The sequence below is a fragment of the Rhamphochromis sp. 'chilingali' genome, assembly GCF_963969265.1.
Source record: "Rhamphochromis sp. 'chilingali' genome assembly, chromosome: 12".
Lineage (NCBI taxonomy): Eukaryota > Metazoa > Chordata > Actinopteri > Cichliformes > Cichlidae > Rhamphochromis > Rhamphochromis sp. 'chilingali'.
The window spans coordinates 20,340,843-20,363,885 of NC_137939.1; the positions used below are offsets into that span (position 1 = coordinate 20,340,843).

The following is a 23,043-nucleotide window of genomic DNA, read 5'->3' on the forward strand; positions in this document are numbered from 1 at the left end:
TTGTATTGGCTGAAGCATTGTGGATTGCATTAAAGTAAATGCATATATCAAAGCACAGACTTGTATTTATTTCTGTTCTATGCAAACAAACTTTGCTTTATCTGTGAATTGGAGCATGATTTTCTTTCTGCAAGTCCGTCCATCAGCTGGGTTGTTGAACAGGGAGCTCAGCAGCCTGCTTGTCTTTATTAGAATAAAGGATTCACCTGTCAGAAAACGGAGACATGCGGGTACATCCTGCCGGATGAGGCTTTATGATTCCCTGCTGTCACTTTAAGAAGCAGCGATGCAGCAGACGCAGTCGCCTCATTAATCTGCGGGCTTCATGGCTGCAGGATGGACCCTCATCAGCACCACCAGCATCTTTTCTTCTTGCTGCCACCGGGGACCGTTAAGTCAGGCAGAAACCGAGGCTTTTCCGCGATGCACAGCTGCCACCTGCCCAAATGGTACCGCTTCACATGCAGGTTGTTGTCGGTCTTTTGTGTCTGCAGGGAACGTTTGTTTTGAGCTTCAGAGACATGGTGATATACCCTTGTTTAGTAACCGTATCATACGGTTACTCAACATGATCGTATGTAGGACACAGCTGGGGCGAAATGTGCTTGTCAGCGGTTTCGATTAGAAGCGTTGTCTTCGGTAGAAAGTACCTGCTGGGGTGTTGGGTGTCCTATTTAGGGACTCGCTTGCAGTCAGTTGGCCATGCGAAAGTGATGAGACTTCTTTAACTGCTTGTCTAACAGCGTCTTATTTTAGGCGACAGATGTTGAAAATCATGTGATTCAATACCGTAATGATGACTCAAGGACAAAGCGCACCGTCCCCATCTCTCCTTGTGATATTTATCCGGAAACATTCCCGGCATCCCCCACCTCCTGGATCCTCTGCAGAGTGCCTAAATGCTGCTTTGAGTACAGTTTTATGCACCGGCTGTTTGATGCTGCTCGCCTACACAGTGAACACCGAAACTCACACTTACGTAAGATGATTGCGTATTTCTCGCCAGCTCTTAGCACTTGTTGCGCAGACGTAGGAGAGGGAGGTGAGATTTCCCGCCTCGTCGTCCTAGAAATTAAATATAGGGCACAATGAGACTCTTCCGGCTCGCTGGGTGCGCTTTTCATTAGCGGCAGTGTTACAGGTCTGTTGTGTCTGCAGCTGCCTGAATTGCTGGTACATTTTGAGCGTGGATCAGCAGGTTTCCTTAAGCTTTACGCAGAGCTGTGAGACTTCTGAAAACAGATGAGAACATTTTGTCCTCATCTTGGATTTTTTTTTGCTGGTTGGGCTGAACAGAAATGGGCTGTAGCTACCATTAGATCACCTTGATTATACAAGTGATTTATCTGCGAAAAAACAATATTTTTACCTATGGGATAATTAAATTCAGGGAATGTATATGTATTTAGATTCTTTTTCATTATCAACATGTATCAAACTGCTTAAATTAGTAAATACTTAGCCTGATTTACAATCACAGTTAGGGAAGATGCAGTTATGAAATATCTGATAATAATAAACCGAACAAGTCTAAATTCTGAAAAAGTCAATACGCAATATTTGCTTTCAATCCAATATACACTCACCGGCTACTTTGTTAGGTAACCTGTTCATCTACTCTTGAACTCAGATATCTCATCACCAAACCACAAGCCAGGATCTCGGTGCATTTAGGAATGTAGACATGGCCAAAACAACTTACTGAAGTTTAAACTGAGCATTAGAATGAGGAGGGAAGGCAGATTTAAGTGATTTTAAACTCAAGTTGTTGGTTTCTAAAACTGAGGATCTACTGGGATTTTCCCACATGATCATCTCTATGGTTTACAGAGAATTAATGAAAAAAGAGAAAATATCCAGTGAGCAGGAGATATCTGGGTGGATATTTCTTGTTGATCAGAGGAGAATCAGATCGGAGAAGAATGGCCAGACTGCTTCAAGCTGAGAGGAAGGCAACTGTAACTCAAATAACCACTCATTATATTATAATATATACAGAAGAGCAGCTCTGAAAACACAAAATGTTGAACCTTGAAGCAGACAGGTTAGGGCAGCGGAAGACCACAGCAAGTGCCACTCCTGTCAGCCTTTTTGCTTTCTACTCTTTTGTAAAGTGTCCTTGGGTATCTTGAAAATGCTATACACATCAAAGTTCTTCTTCTTCTTATTATTATTATTAGCCAAGGAGAGGTAACTGAGGCTAGTATTCACACAAACTCACTAAAATCGGATATTAGCAGATTGAAATAATTCTGTCTCGTATTAATGGTTCATGCCGGTGTATGTGCAATGATGTGGGTGATATTTTCTTGGAACACTTACTGTTGCTAACTACATCCATCCCTTTATGACCACAGTGTATTGAGTTTCTGATGGCTACTTGCTGCAGGATAGCACGCCATGTGAAATAATCTCAAACTGGTTTCTTGAACATGGCAGTGAGTTCACTGTACTCAAGTGCCCTGCACATTCATCAGATCTCAGTCCAATAGAACGCCTTTTGGATGTTAGGGTGGAACAGTAGATTCTCATCAGGAATGTCCTGCTAACAAATCTGCAGCAGCTGCATCTCCGAGAAGTGTTTCCAGCACCTTACTGAAAGATGGAAGGAAAGCAAGGAATAAGTCAGTTCTGAGGGCAAAAGGTGGGCCAGCCCAGTATTTCAGTCAGTAGTCAGGTTGTTTTGAGTTTTAATACCACGGCTGACATTAACATTTTAAACCTGCTGTTGTGAAGAAGGGATTCAAACTGATTCAAACCTTCATGTTGGAGAAGACAGGAATGAAATATATTAAATTAAATATAGAGATTAACACAGTTGAAATTACAATAGTACAAACACATGCAGGAACCATCTCTGTTCCACTATTTAAGTATTTGTGAACAGTTGATAACCTCAGTGACTGTTGACTCTGCCAGCCACCAAAAGTGAGGCTTTGTCTCTGTTTTATAGCTTTTTATAGCAGTTAATGTGAAGTTTCATCATGTTTGCCTGCAGCTCTGCAGACAGGGAGGACACAACGTAGAGAGAGGCAGCTGCGCTGATTGTAGACTTACTGTGTCGCCTTTGTGTCAGCAGAGAAAGGAGGCTTTATCTGCTGCTGCCTAGACTATTTATTTTACAAGTGTTAGCGTTAGACTTTTGTCACTGCCTTCCAGCCTAGAGCCACATAATGGCCGCACACAAGACACAGTGTTTTAGAAGCAAAACACGCTCCTTGTCAGGTTTTGGGATTCAGTTTTCTTCATGCTGGTTTTACCTGTGATATGTTTGTGTCTGTAACGGTGATTACAGCGCAGCTCTGAGGGCTCCTAGTGTCCCTCTCTAGAGAGAGCCGTGGAGACGTTGGACATTCCTTTGCACATCGATGTCTCTAACTCCGAGTCGAAAGCCCTCCTCAGGTCAGCGCAGGTACTGTTTCTTCTCATTTTTCTCTCTTTTTTTTTTTCAGCCAAATGGCAAAAAATATTACGTATTGAGTGTAGCATTAGTTCAAGCTCAGCTGTCACCCCAGCAAATCAGCACCTACCAGCTCAGCAGCTATCTTTCTACACATCAAATTGGCTCATATAGGGCATGCTATTTAAGCTGCTTCAGCCTGCTTACAGTTGCTGCATATCTGCAAGCTGCTTTGCGACCCACTTCCACCCCAGCTCTTTCTTGAATGTGCGTCTCGACTCTGTCTTGTATCTGTTGCCATTGATGTTTGCTTTTTTAAATTTTCTCCAGTTATAAATTTTTGCACATCGAAATAAAAATCCTCTTACGATTATAGTTGTGCTGATTGAAATCTGATTTTTGTCATTATTAATAATAATATTATTAAGTAATAATTTGATCTCCCAACAAGGCGCTCGGTGGGAACTAGTGGCGGCAGCGGGCGATATTCCCACAGCGACACATCAAGTACTCACACCTACCCTGGTCGAGTTAGGCCACCAGAGGGCAGTCCTACAGCCCGGACTTATCCCAGTACCCCCAGGTAACATGCAACTTACACTCCTGTAGTCTAACAGTCGGAAAATAAGACACCAAAATGTTACTAAAATTACCCCAGATCTTTTTATACTCAGTCATCTTCTCATAAAACATTCAAGTTCAATGGACTGCACACGGAATTGCCCAAAGCCATGGATGTAACTGACTGTCTGAATGTGTTAGTCTTGTGTCGGACTGGCACGCTCTTACAGGGGATTTGCCAGCTGAGACTTCAGGACCCCTCGGCTTCTGCAATAACTGTTGAACTGAATTACCAGTGCTGACACAATGTCAGCAAAAACTGGCTGATATTAATCTAGAGTAAGGGTTTATTGGAAGGTTGTTGGATTGGTTTGTGTTTTATTTTATATCACCAGATTTCTGTTTAATGCTACTATACTTTACTACTCACTGTCAGTCAGCTATCAATTTATACTCATCATATGTGATTAAATCCAACCTTTTTCATTCACGTGTGATTCAGACGTCAGGTGAAGCACACAGCTTGCAGCGACAACCATGGGATCAGGCCCCCGACCCCAGAGCAGTACCTTACACCCCTTCAACAGAAGGAGGTGTGTATACGACACCTGCGAGCCAGACTGAGGGAAAATGTGGAAAGGCTACAGCACAGGTTAGTCTTTTTCTCTATACGCCTACTTTCCTTGTTGTGGTTGCAGTTGTTGTTGTATGAATGCTATTTCATTTTCTGCACTTCCCTAGTGCTTCCCTACACTGTGTCTGTGTATGAGTGACTCTGCAAAAATAACTGCTATTCAAAAATCTTTACTTCCTCATCAGGGACTGTGAAATAGATGAGTTAAGGGCACAGTTGTACAGGATGCAGGAAGACTGGATAGAAGAGGAATGCCACCGTGTCGAGGCCCAGTTAGCCCTAAAAGAGGCCCGCAAGGAGATCCAGCATCTCCAGGAGGTGGTTGAGTCGGTAAGGTCCAACCTGGGTGTACGGCAACAAGACTCCCATGACCACAAGCCATTCTCAGGGTTGCAGGGAGGTCGGCCAGGTGGGAAGTCTCGCTCCTGTGGATGTTCCCCAGCCAGCACTTTAACCCGCAGCGCCGCCCACTCCAGACTGAGCAGCGAGGCTCTGCAGCTGGAGCGCGGCTCAAGTGCTCCCGAGCCAAGCGGAGCATCGCAAACAGCAGGACAAACTCACCTGCTCCTGGAGGCGGCCCTGCTGTCAGAGCAGCTGCCGGCACAGAGCCACATCCGAGGCCCCCCAGCTGTGCCACGCTCTTCCACCTATGAAAGGTTGTGCAGCGGTGGGGCTGTGTTGCCAATCTCACACTCCTGCCACACTCTCAGTAGCAGCTGCAGGTGCAGTGGACACACCTACCTCCCCCACCATCACTTGTTTCTGCACTTACCTCAGGAGGAGGCCCCAGTTACAGCTGCTGCAGTCCCGGTTACGGCTGCTGCAGTCCCGGTTACGGCTGCTGCAGTCTCTGCTACTGAGTCTAACCCCATTCCTGTTCCTGCAGCAGAGAAGAAACCAGAGGTCCGCTCCCAGGCCTGCAGCCCCACCATGACCTGGCTTTGTGAAGAAAGCAGTGCAGAAGGCCCAAGTGTAATTTCTTTAGTCTCAGCAGACATAACCCCATCAGAACAACAACGATTTCCATCATCTTTACCTCCTCTATCCCTTCCTCAGTATATTTACAATGCAGAGCCATCAGAACCGGACAAACCAGCGGGACCTCAGACCTGCCAGCCCCACCCTATAGCTCCACTACCAGTTAAGCAGGAAGCTACAGTAGTGGAGATAGAAGAAGACAATAAGGATGAAAATGGAGGAGCTGGTGAAGAAGGTCATTCCGCTCAGCGGTGCCACTGGAGCCGGTACTTCCTAGTAGATCTCTTGGCTTTGGCAGTGCCGGTGGTTCCAACCATGGCATGGCTATGCCGAGGAGCACCACAGGAGGTCATGCCGGTGTACCACATCGGGTCCTTGCTGAGAGGTTGCTGTGCTGTGGCTCTCCATTCACTTCGACGTCAGGGTGCAGGCAGGGGCCGCAGACCCGCCAGCATGAACGGAACAACATCAATCTGAAACTTTCAGCCACGTTTGGCATTAAGAAAAGACTCCAAACCTCTCCAGGCACAACACTGACTTTACTTTATAACATTTCAGTCTCAACCTCGCATTGGATATCAAAACTTATAAGATTTTTAGAGTCTGTGATCATGCTTTGCCTTAGAGAACAAAAGATTAGTTGTACATCAAATACTTTCCTTACTGATATAGTCTGTATTTACTGCTACTGCCTGCACTTTAAGTGGTTTTCTCTTTATTGCGGTTTGCATGTAACCCACAGTTTGTTTGGACTCTTGCTTGCATTAAAAAGCCCCTTCAGTATGAGATGCCTTCAGAGCAACAATGTACACATTATGAAAATAAGAGAAATAGTGTGTGACTGAATGCTTCTCTAATTTCTTCATCACATTTTCTAAATTGTTCACAGAGAATGTGAGAGTCACAGTCATGAAATTCCTTTGGCATCACTGATGCCTCACCAAAGCAGAAAAGTACGTTAGAGTCAGCTCTTTTGTGACGTGTTCAGAAGCAGTTAATAAACAGAGCACACAGGGTGTGGGTGCAAAAGAGAGGAAAAGCATTCGTTTTTGTATCACAAACAAGGAAAAAAGGTTTTGGACTTTCTGAGAAGCAAAGATGTGAACTGACTCTAGTGAGAGTGAAACAGACAGATGGATGATTTTTTTAAATTCCTACAACATAAGGAAAACTGTATAGTAGGGGTGGGTTTTTATAATCGATTCATCGATTAAAATCGATTCTGGCTTGGATAACGTAAAATCGATTCATTAAAATCCTGAATCGATTTTTTAATATAAATTTATTTTGCCCGAAATGCCAGAATCTCTGGTGACATCTCACAAAATTTCAAGAACCACCAAACAGCTAAGACAGTAAATGAGAGCAGGTACACGGATTCTGCACAAAGACAAAACCCGCAGATCAGAATCAGTGAGATGTCGCCTTTCTCACGCTCGGGGCTGAAAGCCGACAGCTCGCTGATTCTGATCTGTCGGCGGTCCGCGCTTTGTGTTCACGCCCTTTATGCGCCGATTCTAAAGCTGTTAGTTTGATGTCTCTCCAAACAATATTGACCGAACCAGCAGCAAAAGAAGATCCAAACTACGCTTCACATAAACATCGTCATGAATTCACTCTGACTTTTCCTGTTTTGCTTCCACCGCATGCACAGCTCTCTCTCTCTCTCTCTCTCTCTCCCTCCCTCTCTCTGTCTCTCTCTGTCTGTCTGTTTTCTGCATTATTCGCTTGCTTGTTACGCACAAGTCTACTGTTGTTTACAGCGCTGTCGGCCGCTGTTTTTTTCCCTTTTACTTACTTCCGAAAAGAAAACCTAATTTCTGCTGTTCAATACTGAACAAATTTAAACTTTTTAAAATTATTCAAAATGCAAAACGCCGTGTCTCTAATAAAACCGCTGTAACTTCAGAGGTAATGTTCATATGTTGATTAATGGTTTTCTTTCGTTTTTGATGTACTGCAGAATATTTTTATAAAATCCCAGGCCAGGAAAATCACCTTCATGTTTTTCTGTGTTTTATCTTCAGCTACTTTGACACAAAGGCATCTGCTGTGATGCTCACACCTGTGATAAAGTCTTGCGTGTGTCAGCTTCCTTTTTATTGATACAAAAATATGTAAATGTACTGATCTGAATTATAATATTTCTGACTGTCAAAATTTCCCAGATTTAAATCGAATCGAATCGTGGATCGAATCGATTCGGGACCTTGTGAATCGGAATTGAATCGATTCTAGAAATCAGTGACGATACCCAGCCCTACTGTATAGACTCCATTTCAGTCCTGCTGGGACACATGAATAAGGAAGAGCATCCGTGACCAAGGATAGAGAAGCAGAAATCTGCAGCTTAATACAAGGTTATTTTACATAATGGAGATAATGTAAAGGTCTAAATTGTGAAAAATACTTTTATAAGGACAACATTTATTACATTTTGGATCTTAAAGATAACTAGCGTAGTGTGTGTGCGCGTGTGTGTGTGAAAGAGAGAGAGTCTGATTTGCTCCATCCTTTAACGCACACTCAGATCATTTATCTACATTGTATCTTAAGGAGATAAAGAGGGAAAGTTGGAGATTTAGTCACCGGTGATCCACACAGATGAATGGCGTGAGTCGCGAGAGCACTTTAGTGAATTTGTAAAGAGATAACAGTTTGATACAGGTATATATTTTCTGATTTTACATGAAGAAAAAAAAAAAAGAAAAGATGTCTGCACAGCTGCTAGAAAGAATTAACATAATTATTTTTGGCATCAACTGTGGCTTCTTTCACTGTACTGCAGTCAAGCCTAATGCAGTGTATCAGTGTTTGAGCATTAATATTATAATGTATCTATTTCAAGTGGCCCTTTGATGTGACTCAATTGTAATCACAAACTATGACGTGCTGTAAATGTAGTTACCGATTTCAGCCTTATTATGCAAAAAGAACAAAGGTTTGGCTTTCAGGGATCCTTCCAGTGAGGTTTTTGAGAAGTTTAATCAGAGGTTCAGCGTGAGGAAGAAGCAGACGATTTTACTGTATAATAAAGTCTGTTGGAGCAGCGCACAATGTTGTCTTCAAATTTCACGCTATTCGTTTTTGTTTGACTTTTGTTCCGAAGCAACAGTATTTCCTTTATGTATTTGTATTTGCTCAGTGTCACTTCAGTCATTAGAAACAGCCAAATATTGCAAAAAATACTGTTTCCTTTGTTCTTGGAAATAAAACATGCTTCTGTTTTCTATTTTCTTTTGTTAGTGAGACATAATAATGTGAATTATTAAGGCGAGACATTACAGGCAGAAACACTTTTTGCTCCATTGCATTATCTATGCAAATGAATGCATATTAGATAATACATCAGCTCATCTGCATATTTAAATATAAAATTTCGGGAAATGTGCAATGCCAAACCTTTTTTATGTCAATAATTATTAGGGGAACTTTCATAGTAACTTACCTCTTAAGGTTTTACAAGAACATTTTTACAATGTATATCTTTAAAGGTTGCTTTGATTTTTTTTCTCACATATTCTGAGCCTGATGCATTCACCTAACAGGTGAAAAAATCCCCAATCAGTCCTGGGAGGACACAGAAATCCCTTTGTAGTTGCAGCATTAAAGGGCACCCGGCATAAAAACTGCCAAACCAAACGTGGAGCTACCTGCTGTGGCGACCCCTTGTGAATAAGGGAACAGCCCAAAGTAGCTTCTGTATTCTGAGCCTAGAAATCTCCATTTAAGTAGCACTTACATTCTTTAAAATCCCCAGCTCGATTCTGTGTTATATTATTGAAGTTTCTAAAGATTTATAAATATATCAATCTGATTCCTGAAAACATGGTGAAAAGGTCATTTTTTCTGTCTGGAGAAACAAGAAAATATATCAAAAATATGCTGTGTAAAGAATCTTTTGATTAATTTGTCAATAAAATGAAACAAGAATATTCCAACAACCACAAAAACAATGGAAACAAAAAAAATTGATGCCACATTAGAAAGAGAATGAAACTAACTCAAAGTTTGGAATACAGAAAAAACAATAATTTTATTTTTTTAAGACCATTACAAAAACCAACAAACACAAATATAGCTCTGTAAAAAGCAGCCATCAAAAACTGAGAAAAAGTGAATATTTTAATAAAACTAAGACTTAGAAAGTATTACACTCAATATTCCTTACTTAAGATTAATTGGGGGAAATAACACGGTGGTATTTTATACCCTGTTCACCTGTAGAGTCTCACCTTATTCATGCATCAGTGCAAAGCCCCAGTAACAGGCCTAGAAGCCAGTTGACAAATTAAAGAATCCTGCAGCATCCATTGAAAAGCTGAATTTAACATTTTTATACCCTACGTGGTTGCATCAGAGAATGCACATTTTCCCTAACAACTGCTGGTTGCCAGGGTCACTGGGCCTGTTTGACTGTGGCTTAAAATGACAAAAAAAGGGCTATGAAGTGACACAGAATAACTCTGAGGAGAAATAAACATCATTTTACTTAAAAATCACTCTTTAATGTATTCGAATAAGCCATTCCTAGAGGAAAATTTTTCCCCTTTAGCTGCGGATATTAAAGCAAGCAGGTATATTTGGCTCATAAATTAAGACCATCTTCCAGGTCCTCTAACGCTCTTCAGGAAAACGTTTGATTTTTGATCCCCTGATTATGACATGCTCTGGGCATTTTTGTATTTTAGAGTACATAACAAAAGTAATTCATAAAAATATTGTGTCAAACAATTTATTCTTATTTTGAATCAAGACAATTCATTACCCGCAATCAATACGATTTTATTGTAAAGGCCACAAAGCCACAGGAATGAGACTCATTCAGTATTTATGACACTTAAAACATGGTCCTGGTGGCAGACGCATTTAGTCAGTCAAACAGCGGCAATAAAGTCAATTTGAAGTCAAAAAAAATAATATGACCATAAAAATACAAAGCAGTATATGACAAAATACATGTGATAAGATGGCCTATGACTTATTACTGTCTGGAATCTAAAGTATAATATAAGGGATAACATTTTAAAGCAAGTGACAAAACAGAACTTGTATATAAATGTAAAGGAGAGTGAAATAGTGTAACAACAGACATAGGTCCTATGCAGGAATCAAGAGCAGGAATCATCTGTTAACCTTTTTCCTCCATGTTCCCGAGATAGGAGTCAACCTGCAGTGAGGGGGAAGAGGAAAAAAAAAAAGCTCAGAGCTGTGATTAAGGAGAGGAAGAGTGGATTACTGACACTAAAGCTTGTTATATCCATACTATTTAATCTCTGGACATAAGCAATAAAAGATAACTGTATAGTCACTGTAAGCATGTGGGGAGCGATAGTAATGTGTTTCCCTAATTGCGCCGGGTGTTACAAATCTAATCATGTTGAATATTCACATTATTAAACACGTCTCACCCTGAAAATCTGAGTGGAATTAAAGTTGAGTGCACAAGTTTCAGGCCTCCAGACCAATCAGCTCCACATCAAAGGTGAGAGTGGCATTTGGTGGGATGATCCCTGGGTGACCTTTGCTGCCGTAGGCGTAGTCTGGTGAGCAAATAAGCTTTGCCCGCTGACCCACACTCATCTGTGGAGAAGATGGAAATCAAACACTACTGCTGCAATCGAACTAAGTAATAGATTTATTTAAAGGCCTCTTAATAGTACAGGCTCTGTTTATCTTAAACTAATGCAGTTAAATGCAACGGCAATCCAATAAACTCATCTTCATAATGTTAGTCTGTGGTGATGCTGAACTGCGTTTTTCAAAGGCATTATTAGTAAGGATGGGCAAGCGCGCGGGAAGAAACAAAACTGAATTATGTAACCATGTGTGCCTGGAGTTAATTCTTTCAGATTTAACAGCAGCTGGGAGGATGTTGTGCTTTACTACTGCCAGAAGGTGGCAGTAACGAGCCATTTTCCAACCACCATTGAAAAACAAAATTAGACAAAGAACACTTATGGGAGCGACATTTAAGACGCTGAGAGTAGATGGCGCACAAACAGGAGTAACCTGCAAATCCACAGATTAGCAAAGCTTTAAATAAGCCATGTTTAGCCCTTCTTTGAGTAAGGAAATGAAAACAAGGCTCAGCGTTAGCTTGGCCAGGGAAAGCTAGCATGTCACAATCATAAGAGAGCAGTTTAATGGTAGTGTGCAGTGATCATGTTTCCTCTTATTTTCTGTCAGATATGTACAGTTACAGCGGTGGATAATGTTTATTATGAGGTCAGCGCACAAACAAACAATGTGAGGCAAAAGCTCCGGCACAGTATAATCACAGTAGCATGTTTAAATAAATAAATAAATAATTTAATTAATTAAATTACAAAGATCTATTTCACTTCATGTTTCTGAGATGATTGCACCTCACATTATGAAAATCACTGCTTTAAAGTGAGAGGACATAAAACAGCTTGTTTCAGATGGAGGATGAAATGAGTGGCTGCACCAAGGGTCAGTATATGATAAACAAGGGTTATCTTGAATGGAGAATCTGCAGTAACAGAGTTAACAGAGATAATTTTTATATGATATAAAATTTGTCATATACCTATATCATTGCTATAGTAACACCATGCGTTTATGGGCATGTCTGGGAGTAGGGATGGGTACCGGTATCCGGTGCCATGATGGCACTGGTTGTGACATAAACGGTAGTAACCAGACCGAAAAGCAGTGCACATTTCGGTGCTTTATTTCGGTGCTTTTTTTCCTGAGATGTCATACACTTTGAATTCTAGCCAATCATTTTATGTTTCCGAGGATAGTAGGCGGGTCCAGGTACGTACGTTCTTTTAGAGCAGAGCTACAGATTAAAAATGCCCAAGGCGAAGCGGTCAAAAGTCTGGCTGTACTTCACAGCAAACTATGCAAACTCAGCAGCCTGCAGCAAGTGCTTTAAGCTGATACTGTGATACTGTGAAAGGAGGTAACACCTCAAACCCGATGAAACACCTGGCGACGCATAGCGTTGTTTTTTTTTAAAGCCGAAAAATGCGCCGTATTTGATAGCTTGCTGCGAGACCTCACACCGAGCACATCTACTGCGGGTGGGTTGCCTGTTATCGGACCCGGAGTTAGCAACATCCCCCAAAAACCCGAAGAGTAGAGTCCTGGCCCCTAGCCCTGTCAGTGTAGCAGAAATGATGACGGATGATGATGGCAGCAGCAGCCGTTCTTCTCTGCGTCAGTAGCTTAATGTTGTTCGTGTGTAATTTACGTTGAGTAGGCTAACCACGTTATTACATTAATGCATGTAAGGTGAACTAGCAAACACCGTTGTAGTTACATGCAGCTGTCTTTTTGTTTGATGGCAGATACTCCCTTCACCCTGGCCAAAAAGGCTAAAATGACCAAAGAAAAAGTGGAAAACAGTTAAACATGAGAGGTTTTTGGACAAAGTTTGTGTTTTTTCCATTGTTTAAGCACTGCTTCCAGCCAAGAGTGATACCATATATGCCCTATAGCTGCAGAAAAGGCTAACATTGTTATCTTTTTTAAAAAAAAAAACAAAAAAACAGCTGAACATGAGAGGTTTTTGGACCAATTTTGTGTTCTCCATTCTTTAAGCACCGGTTTGAGCACCGTTTAAGCACCGGCACCGTTTCAAAAGTATCGGTTTGGCACCGGTATCGGATAAAACCTAAACGATAAGCATCCCTATCTGGGAGCGACAGCCATGGGTCATCCTCCAATAACGATTTAGCACCTAAAAACTTTAATAACCTCCAACAGAACACAGTGTTTTACAAAATATGCAAGAAAACTATTCATGCTGCAGGTGAAAACAACAAACTTGTTTCACCACTTGTGGCAAAAACAGACAACCAAGTGCAACCAGGCTACAAAGAAGCAGATACTAACATCTCATGATGTGCAACCCAAATGTCCACAGATCACTTCAACAAGCATCGCTGGCTAGCCTCACACCACATGACTGGAAGCACAAGCAGTGGATAGAAATTACTGACATGGTTACGTGGTGGAAAACCAGGACTTTAAGCAGAAGGATAAAAAGCTTGACCAAAGACACAACATCCTGTGCAGCTTCAGAGCAGTTATGAGACTGAGTTAATTCAGTTATTGTTAAACTAAAATACTGAGCAGTTCTTTTATACTTTTACTTAAATTTTCTAGGGAAGAACAAGTGCCTAGGCTACTTTTGTGCTTGCATTTGATTTATGCTGTGTCACTGGACATAATGCTGCTGCTGCTGGCAACTTGTTTCAGTACATTCACACTTGAAATTAGGAAGTGTGCCATCAACGACAGTAACTTACTAGAGAAGAAACATAGAAAATTCACTTCATTTACTTTCACTTATAAAAACTGCTGCCTGCAAGCATCACTGAAACATTTTTCCAGCATCGCAGTTCTTGTTATTGCAATTTTTTGTGAAAAACTGTAATATAATTTTAAGGCTATATCACCCACCCCTTGTAATCCTATAATAGCTACTTTAGTAGAACCCATGAATAAAAATATAGAGACTAAATTGGGCATAATAGGTCTTTTGTTCACCCATCTGATCGTGCAAAATCCCCAAAAATCTTACATGGTTCAATAAAACACAAGTGGGAAACAACAGAACAAACATCACAGCATTATATCATTAAATATAAATCATTTCTAACAGTAATAATTGCAAAATTACACTGGGTTAATGGTGGCAAAGTATCATAACAGCGTGTTAACAGCTGGAACAGGCTCTGTGCCACTTAAAGCAACAGGAAAGGCAGATAGAGGATGAAGAAAAGAGAGCAGAGATGCTCCAGCATCACTTGAAACCACTAAAAGAGCTGTGAGTGCTATTTGGATGCATTTAGTTCTAATAAAAGAGGCTAAAAAAGGCCCACTTATGCAAAAATAATACCATCAATCTGGAGTAACACAAATTTATTTCCATACTCGTCACTACTGACAGATGTTACAGCTGAGATTGGGCTAAATACCTCCCAATATAAGCAACGCAGTTAAACGTAACTATAAAAGCATTTCATGCCCCCCAAGAGAGAAAGATCACAATCGTTACTTTTAGCCGTTGTAAGGAAAACATAGCTAGTTAAGTAATACCTGCATAAAGGTATTCATTGCGAAAATCTTGCTCACCTGGGCTACTCCTTCTTCCCATCCCCGAATCACCTCCTGGTGTCCGATCTTAAATTTGAACGGCTTGCCCCGGGACCTCGAAGAGTCAAACACTTTACCGTCTGCCAGTGTGCCTGGAGATGAAATAAGAGTCCGAAGGCTGGTTAGACGTGTCTGAATATCTAACTCGACACAGAGCTCGGCTTGTTGATAACTAATCCCACTTTTCTGCACCCTTCTCCAACATGAGCTAACGGTTTAGCCGTGATGCTAGCGTTAGCATAACGGGTTCCCGGATAGTTTACGTTAGGAGGCTTCAGCTCAACGAACTTAACTACTCTTCGTTCCCTCAATTAAAGACAATTCTGGCCGGTTTAAAAGACCGGGGGTATAATAAAAGTATGCGAGCATCAGAATAGCTGATGATAGCCCAACAGTCAAAATAGTCAGTCTGTTAACAGAAGCTAGCTACAATGCTAACCAGCAGAAGAAGCAATGGACACTCGGGTACTGTTAGATGAAACTAACTTGGCTCACAATTCACCCAATCAGACACCTTTCACCCAGGTAGGGGCTAGAGGAAACATTCAAAACGTTAAAGAGCATCCAAATCTCGGAGCTCCAGCCTCCGCACTCACCAACATAGTGCACCACGACGCGCTGCCCCTTCTTCGGAAAAGTCCGCCCTGGAAACAGGAAAACAGAGAGAAAAGTGGCAGAATAATGAAGCGAACACTCTCGGGATAAAAACAATATTAGGCTGTTTAACAAGTCACATAATTCTCACCGTCACCCGGAGTTATAGTCTGAATTTCTACTCCCATTTTCGCTCCGCTGTATCCTTCTTCTGGACCACCCTACAATGCGAGCGGAAGCTGGAGACATGGGCGGCCTCCTGACGAGCGAGTGGGCACGGATGGAGGAAAAATCCACCAATGAAGCAATATTATAACAATTTTATAAGAATATCCAACTTGGAAACAAGGCCCAAGTAAGCGTTTTACGTTTTACGATTGCGTGTGTACTAAGACGAGCATTTAAGTCAGATGATTGGTCATCATCTATATATATATATATATATATATATATATATATATATATATATATATATATATATATATATATATATATATATATATATATATATATATATATGTTGGGGGTTTTTTTTGGGGGGGGGGGGGGGGGGGGCTCTGCATGATTTAAGTTTTAAGGTCTTACCCCCGGGACATATCCCAATTAGGAAAGGTCTCATTTGAGATGACCATGCGGGATTTGGATTATTAAAAAATCAATCTAAAGTAGTATTAGGTTATCTTGGAGGGGTCATGTTACTTGAACACTTTTCAGTATAAATGTATAGGCTCGTGCAGAGATCAGATCTTGGAGGAAATGCGTTGCAAGAACTGACACAGTGAAAAATCAAATCACTTTTAAGAGTGGATTCTTTGCATTTCAGGCCCCTTCGTGCATTGTATTTTATAACAGCTAATCAAAACTCAGATGAAATTAATCAGACATATTGCAGTTGAAACTTGCATACCTCTACATTTTCTACAATAAGGGAACTGATACTGGCACTGGTATCAAAAACTCTTGTTAATATCCACCCATCTAAGTAACTGCTGTCACTTATTGCAACTCTGAACCTTTTTTTCAGCTTTTACATCTATTTCACATCTATTTTATATCTATTGTGTTCCTACAAATTTGGAAACGATTATCATACACAGAGCAGCAAAGTCAAAAACAACTAGGTTCAGTATTGAAACTGTAAATCTGTGGTTGGGATAGGTGTTTACAGCCTGCATGACACTGTTTGTAATCTGGAACATTGTTAAAAACTTGAATGACTGTTTCATTTCCCATGTTCCGCACCCCACCTGACTTCTTTGTTGTTTCTTTATCGTGATGGGATGAGCTACAGAATGCCTGCACATATGCACCATGTTTCGCAACAAAGTGAACGCAACACTGTTACATGTTCAACACATGAACCTACTGACATTAGCACCGTAACATCCTGTTATTTCAGATGAGGATGGAAAATGAATTGATGTGACTTTTATTTGTGATGGCTGAGGATTTGCAGTATTGTTTTGTTTTTGTTTTTTACTATATGGAAGCAAAAGAACTGGTTCTCCAGGCTCTCCAGGCTCTCCAGGCTGCCATGTCACTCATTTTCAATCCAGTCCTGAGCATTTTTTGTTTGTTTGTTTTGTTTTGTTTTGTTAAGCCTATTAACACTGACCTATGAATCATATAAGCATAAAAATACACCTAAGTCAAGGGATGAAACAGTCTTTTGTCTACACATAACAGGCAACATTAAATTGTATATTTAGGGACTTTGTTACTAGCAATCTGTTGCAAAAACACATAATTACTAGTAATTTCCTCAGTTAAATGTATGAAAAATGCCAACGATAACACAGTTTGACAGGTATAAAATAATTTTTTTGCACCACTAAAGTGATTCCCAAAGCGTTATTAGCCAAAATCTTGGCATATCTGGACAACATGTACAGTGTCCTCAAAGTGGAGGATAAATAAAGAAGTGTCAGGTCTAAGAAACTATCCACAACAGATGAACAGTATCTGAAAGTCATGTTTCTAGAGAAAAACCTCCTCGCAACTGCTTTGATCACTAGCAGATTGCTGTGGTCAGCCACAGTTTGCATAGAACACTCTGGCTTGACTGCAAACACTCGTCAAATTTAATAAATGATGGCACAAATAAGTGATTATGGACATAATGTATTTATATGAAATTCAGGAACAGGAAATCTGCTGACCTTGGTCCAACTTAAAGAACAGACACTGACAACATGAGTATACTATCACAACTTTACAGATTTATATTATGACCTGTAGAAATTTTTTTATTTAGTTTTAAATTGTGAACTGTTGTCTATTACTGCACTGTTTTTTTTATTGCGCTTCATAAAGTGTTGAAAACTGTGTATAAGACATAAAAAAGCTCTAACTCTCACCTTCTCTCTGCTCATCACAGCAGTGTCCTGCAGGATATTTCACATACATTACAGCTTAACACTATATATACTTTGAATTCAATTAACCAAGTGTCATGCTTCTTATATACATCACATCACAGTTGCTGAAAGAACTTCCTCTAAGGTTATACCTGTGCATCCTTGCACGTCCGCTGACCCTTTTCTATTCTCGTACTCTCTACTGAATATTTATTTTTGGAGATGAGAAATCTTTCACGATGCTTCACTGAGAATGACTTTTAGGTCACAGGCAGGAGGACAGAGGGGAGATGAAATGAGGTGGCACAAAGTAGAAAATTAAAGAAACCTATATATGACCTTTGCCTGTACTTTTCCTTTACGTAAGTTATGTGTAATCATTTTTAGCTCTATATAATATTTTAATATTTTTTGTGTTTACACTCACTCTTTCAAATAGATGCAAGTAAAACACAGCAGAAAATAAATAAAATCAAAGACTAGCGGTCCTTTTGCTCTATTTTCACCTATAAAGCAGGAGTAGGGCAGGCGGAGGTTTACCCTGGTGCAGGTGTGCCGCGGCGGTCAGTGGAAGAATCCGCGAGTTTCTCTGTGAATTTCCCATTACGTCTTTGCGCACTCGGTGCTTGCTTGGAAGTTTAGGGTTTTTTTCGCTGTAAAAAGAAGTTTTCTTCCCACGCACACCGGACGCTAATGTTTTTGACACTTTTTATGGAATCAAACTTAAAGTAAGGTCAGTACTTCCATGCTTTAAACGCTGCACGCTCATACTCTCTCCCGCACTCGATATAATATCCACTGTTGATCTGCAGACAGCTGTTGTCACAAACGTAGCACTTGCTTATGTCACTGTCATGAGACATTCTCGCAAAAAAAAATCACGGTTTTAGTAACGCAGTAACGCAGCGTTCCTACAGGAAAGTAACGGTAATCTAATTACCGTTTTTGCAATAGTAATCCCTTACTTTACTCGTTACTTGAAAAAAGTAATCGGATTACAGTAACGTGTTACTGCCCATCTCTGGTTAGGAGTGATGGCACCATAACACTAATGCCATAACCTGATTTGTGTGACACATTTCTGCTAAAGAACATCTGCTGCCTAACTGAGACTAACTATTGTCTCACAATAGTTGAAATGTGCAATTCCCTGGTATTCCTATTCCTATTTATCGCTATTATATACTCTGTGTTTATATGTGTCTCTGTATTTATATATGTGTATATGTGTATATATGGTATATTTCTATTTCTGCTTACATTCTTTTGCAGCTTCTGTTGGTGCTGTGCTACTGGAAACAGAATTTCCAGGAGGAACCGAACCGAGGGATTAATAAAGCTTTATCTAATCTAATCTAACCTAATGCTATTTGTCTATGCTAAATATAATGCTAAAACAGGTCAGATTGATACCCTAACATAAAGACATGACCTGTTAAAACAATTTTTCCACTCAGTGTGTGCAAAGAGTTTGCAGGGACTAAGCTTGTGTTCTGCAAAGATTTCTTGGCTGGGTCTTCTGTAACTCTCTATTAGTTTCTTAGCTATGCATTTTCTAGATTATGCCGATCCAATGATATGCTAAGATAAGTGAACCAACTCCCTGCTGAAGCATCAAATTACAAAGTACAGACATGAAGGCTGTATCATGTTTAAAACAGGCTAAAACAGTTGCTGTGGGACGTACTCCTCAAACCCATGACACCTTGGCTCTCACATGCGACCTGTTAGAGGCAGACTCGCAATGATTCTCAGGAACATTTATGCCCAGTTTGGCCCATCCTGAGCACTGGTGAGGGCTTTGTTCATGACATCGAGGACTTACAATTAACCGATCTGCTTTATGCCTGCTGCCATTTCCAAAAGATCTGTTGGAAACATTTGAACAAACAGACTTGACTGAATTTTTTTTCTCCTGACTGTAACAGTGTGGTAAGTTCTCAAATTTTAATGTGTTTGAGTCATAATGTGATGTTGATGTGACTCCAGCGTGGGCCTGCTGCAGGATTGTTGGCAGCTCTGTGTTTTCTCTTCGCTCTGAAGATGATGATGTAACTTCTGAGCTGGATAAAGAATAAAAAATACAAAATAAATAATAAATGTATTATCATTAATATCCATCTTTCATTTTAAAAGTGGTATGTTTAAGTCCTGCAAGGACTATTGTAAGGCTATCTGTTAAAGCATGTAGCAAATGATTCTATTCTGCTGCAGAGAATGATCTCCTTTGATTTACTTTTGCTCACTATGTTGAAGGTTTATGGAAAACTTTTTTGGAACAATGACATCTGGGCATACTCATGGAAAAAGAGCTGGAAGTAAATATGGAATAATGACTCCAGCAAGATGCCCATACACTTTAGAGGTGCTGTTGGGCACGCTTGGGTCAGATTACTTTGTGTTCCGTGGCTACTTTGTAACCAGTTAATGAACACAAGTTGCCTGACATTTTAATGAGCGATGTAATCCCTGGCGTTACAAAAACCATTTAAACAAATCTGATAAATAAAGATAATAATACCACACCTTATACTGCAGATGGGTGAACAAAATGTGTTCTTACAATGTAATCACATAATCTCCAACAATTTAACTAAAATCTCATTTCACATCTTTCTAAATGTAATCCCGTTCAACTGTTTGTTAACACAACTCAACTCACATGGCAGATTTCTGTTGTTATTTATTCTAGTATGTTGTTGGCCACCTTTTTTCACTATTTTGTAGTTCAAGTTTTAAGCTTTAATCCACAAACAAAACCAGACCTTCACTCTTATTCTTTTATGTTCAAAATCCATATTGATCCAAGTCTGTGTGACAATGCTATTTACATTCAAAGAGTTTATAAATTTGCTTACACATTCTTTGATATTGTAGATGCTGACATATTGAGCAGCTGAAGTGAATAACTGAGAATTTACAATCTGTCTTGATAGTTTACTGAACTCTTCATCCATATAATAATAGCAAGCATGATGACGCTGTTAAAAAGATCATTTGGGGGTCAGTTGTATGTTTATAAATTTTACATTTATTGTGCAAAAATATTTAGCTTTACTATTACTAAAGACTACTTAAAGAAATAATGAGAAAAGGTTCAGGCCATCTTGACAAAGGTGGTCATACCAAGCATAGTCTTTTGAGCTTGTTAGAGTTGTACAAATACCATATTGTACTTGCACACATTTCAATAATTCCCTCTAGCTATTTCCAGTTCTCTAAGCAACATATAGAGAGTTCAACAATCCCTTGAATTAAATATTGAATTTGCCTGTCCTTCTGGCCAATCCATATGGGCAGAGTCTCAATGCTTTATATTAAAATGAACTCTCTTTAGTGATTTCACTCAACAAAGTCAGTTTATTGCGTTATACTTTTTAAAATTACAATTATCCTTTGAGATTTTATCTTTTTGTGTTTTTCATAAATCCCAAACTTTTTGTTTGTTTGAAGCTTAGCATATCAGTTTCCCTGTTTCTGGTCTTTGTGCTATTCTGAGCACAGCGACTCCCTCTGTACCATCTCGTGCTCAGAGAGTAACCTGTTAAAAATCTTCTCAAGAAACTCTTTGGAAAATAACTTAACTTATAACTTATTAACACCAAGACTTGACTTGATCTTAAATCTGTGAGTGTGAACTTGCTGTGAACATGCTATAACAGACAACTATGAACTCAGTATTTAAGGTTTTACCTCAACCTTAATGGCTAAAAGTCTATTTTTCTCTCTTTTCTTTTTGATATCTCTTTTGCAGCTAAATTATTTCACGTTTCTAACTTTTTGCTGGGATTTCATTTTTTACTTTTAATTTTTTTAATGTATTTGTTCATTATATTGTACATGAAGTGGCTGAAAATTATTTACATCTAAATATGTATATATGTAATGAGGTTGATCATGTGTCTGGCTAAACATTTATGATTTTATCAGCTATGTTGGGTATCTAAGTTGATTGTTCTACTTGTCAAATATACGTCAAAAATAATATTGCCTGATGAAGAAAAAAGGGATCTTTCCAAGTTAAACTGTGTGGGAGTCTGTTTGCAATGCTGGATCTGTTTGTCCTTCTCCTACGCATCTGTCTTACAAAATAGATGTGCGAAGAGTCTTTTTTTCCTGAGATTTCTGCCATGAAATCAGTTAAGATGTTGTGATACAATGAGCTGAAACTAAAGCTTCAAAGGTTCATCAAAATGAGCAACTGTGAACTGTATATAAAAGCCAATGAAGAAGTGCCTTAAGCATATGCAGTTGTATAGTGTGGTGTTGCTTGTTTCTTAAACAGTCACTCTTCACATCTGGTTTAAAAAACACCAAAAAAAAACCCCACAAAACTAAACAGTGGTGGACTTCACAAACCAGCAGTTGATATCTCAGTGGTTTGGTCCATCTTGTATAACAAATTCCAGTATTGCAAACAACTTGAAACATCTCCAGTCATTTACTTGGGATGTTATTTAGAAGCATTAAAATTAATTTAATTAAATAATCTTTAATTTTAATGGTCATCACAACATAAACAATGTCATGGTCTTGGGTTTTGAACCCAGAGGTTTCAGTTTGTGAACTTTGAATGTTTGCATATTATTTTAATGTTCTATTTGGTTCTTAGTTTGTTCTTGTCCAAATTCTTGAGCCTTAGTTCCTTGTTTCAGCCGAGTTTTGCTATCAATATCCCTTTTAGGGTTTATTCTGTTTAGTCTTTGGTTATTTGTGTAGTTGCCCATTTGTGTCTCATTGTGTCAAGTTTGTCTCTGTTTAGTTACTTTGTGCTATGATTTCATAGTCATTTGACTTCGGTGTCGTGTTTTAGTTTAATTCTCTCATGTCTTGTTATTTTGATTTAGTTCAGCTGTGTCTTCCAGCTGTTTCCTCTCCTCCTCACCCCCTGTCTGTCTTCTTTGTCCCTTGTTACATTGACCTTCAGTGCTGTGTGTTATCCTGCTCTGTGTTCCTCGTGGTTTCTGTATATCTTGATCGTATTCCCTGGTTGGTGCTTTGTTATTTAGAATAGCCGACATTAAAGGCTCACTTTAGGATTGACCCCTGTGTACCCCGTGCATCTGGGTCTGCAATCTGCCTCCTACACAGCTAATCCTGACAAATGTCAAATCACTAGTCAAACGTGATTTTGCCCAACAATTACATTTTAGAAAGATTTTTGTCCTCTGAAAGTTATATTTCTACCGCCATCTTTGCTGTTGTAGGGTTCTCCCATGATTTCAGTTTTACTCCTCTCTGTGTGTCTTGTGCATAGTGCTTCTGTTTATAGGCAATCTATGTGAGCAACTCTTTTAATGCTGTTGTTTTCACTTCTTAATTTGATGCTTTTTCTAATGATATAAATCTCCATTGTAGCTGTTTCAAAGATGACATGTCTGAGCCTC

At 39.7% G+C, this 23,043-nt stretch overlaps 2 protein-coding genes across 2 annotated transcripts; one reads left to right on the top strand and one right to left on the bottom strand.

The window, feature by feature from the left end:
• Positions 1 to 334: 334 nt before the first annotated feature.
• On the top strand, positions 335 to 6,573 carry snpha (syntaphilin a). Its single transcript, XM_080899127.1, has 5 exons — positions 335 to 449; positions 3,296 to 3,412; positions 3,852 to 3,983; positions 4,464 to 4,613; positions 4,781 to 6,573. Exons 2-5 carry the CDS (start codon positions 3,369 to 3,371, stop codon positions 6,048 to 6,050), a joined length of 1,596 nt encoding a protein of 531 aa, XP_080755253.1. The 5' UTR covers positions 335 to 449; positions 3,296 to 3,368; the 3' UTR covers positions 6,051 to 6,573.
• A 3,010-nt stretch (positions 6,574 to 9,583) lies between these two features.
• fkbp1aa (FKBP prolyl isomerase 1Aa) lies at positions 9,584 to 15,560 on the bottom strand. Its single transcript, XM_080900149.1, has 5 exons — positions 15,451 to 15,560; positions 15,302 to 15,349; positions 14,685 to 14,797; positions 10,985 to 11,156; positions 9,584 to 10,743 (listed from the first exon to the last, which is right to left on the bottom strand). Exons 1-4 carry the CDS (start codon positions 15,485 to 15,487, stop codon positions 11,025 to 11,027), a joined length of 330 nt encoding a protein of 109 aa, XP_080756275.1. The 5' UTR covers positions 15,488 to 15,560; the 3' UTR covers positions 9,584 to 10,743; positions 10,985 to 11,024.
• Positions 15,561 to 23,043: the final 7,483 nt, after the last annotated feature.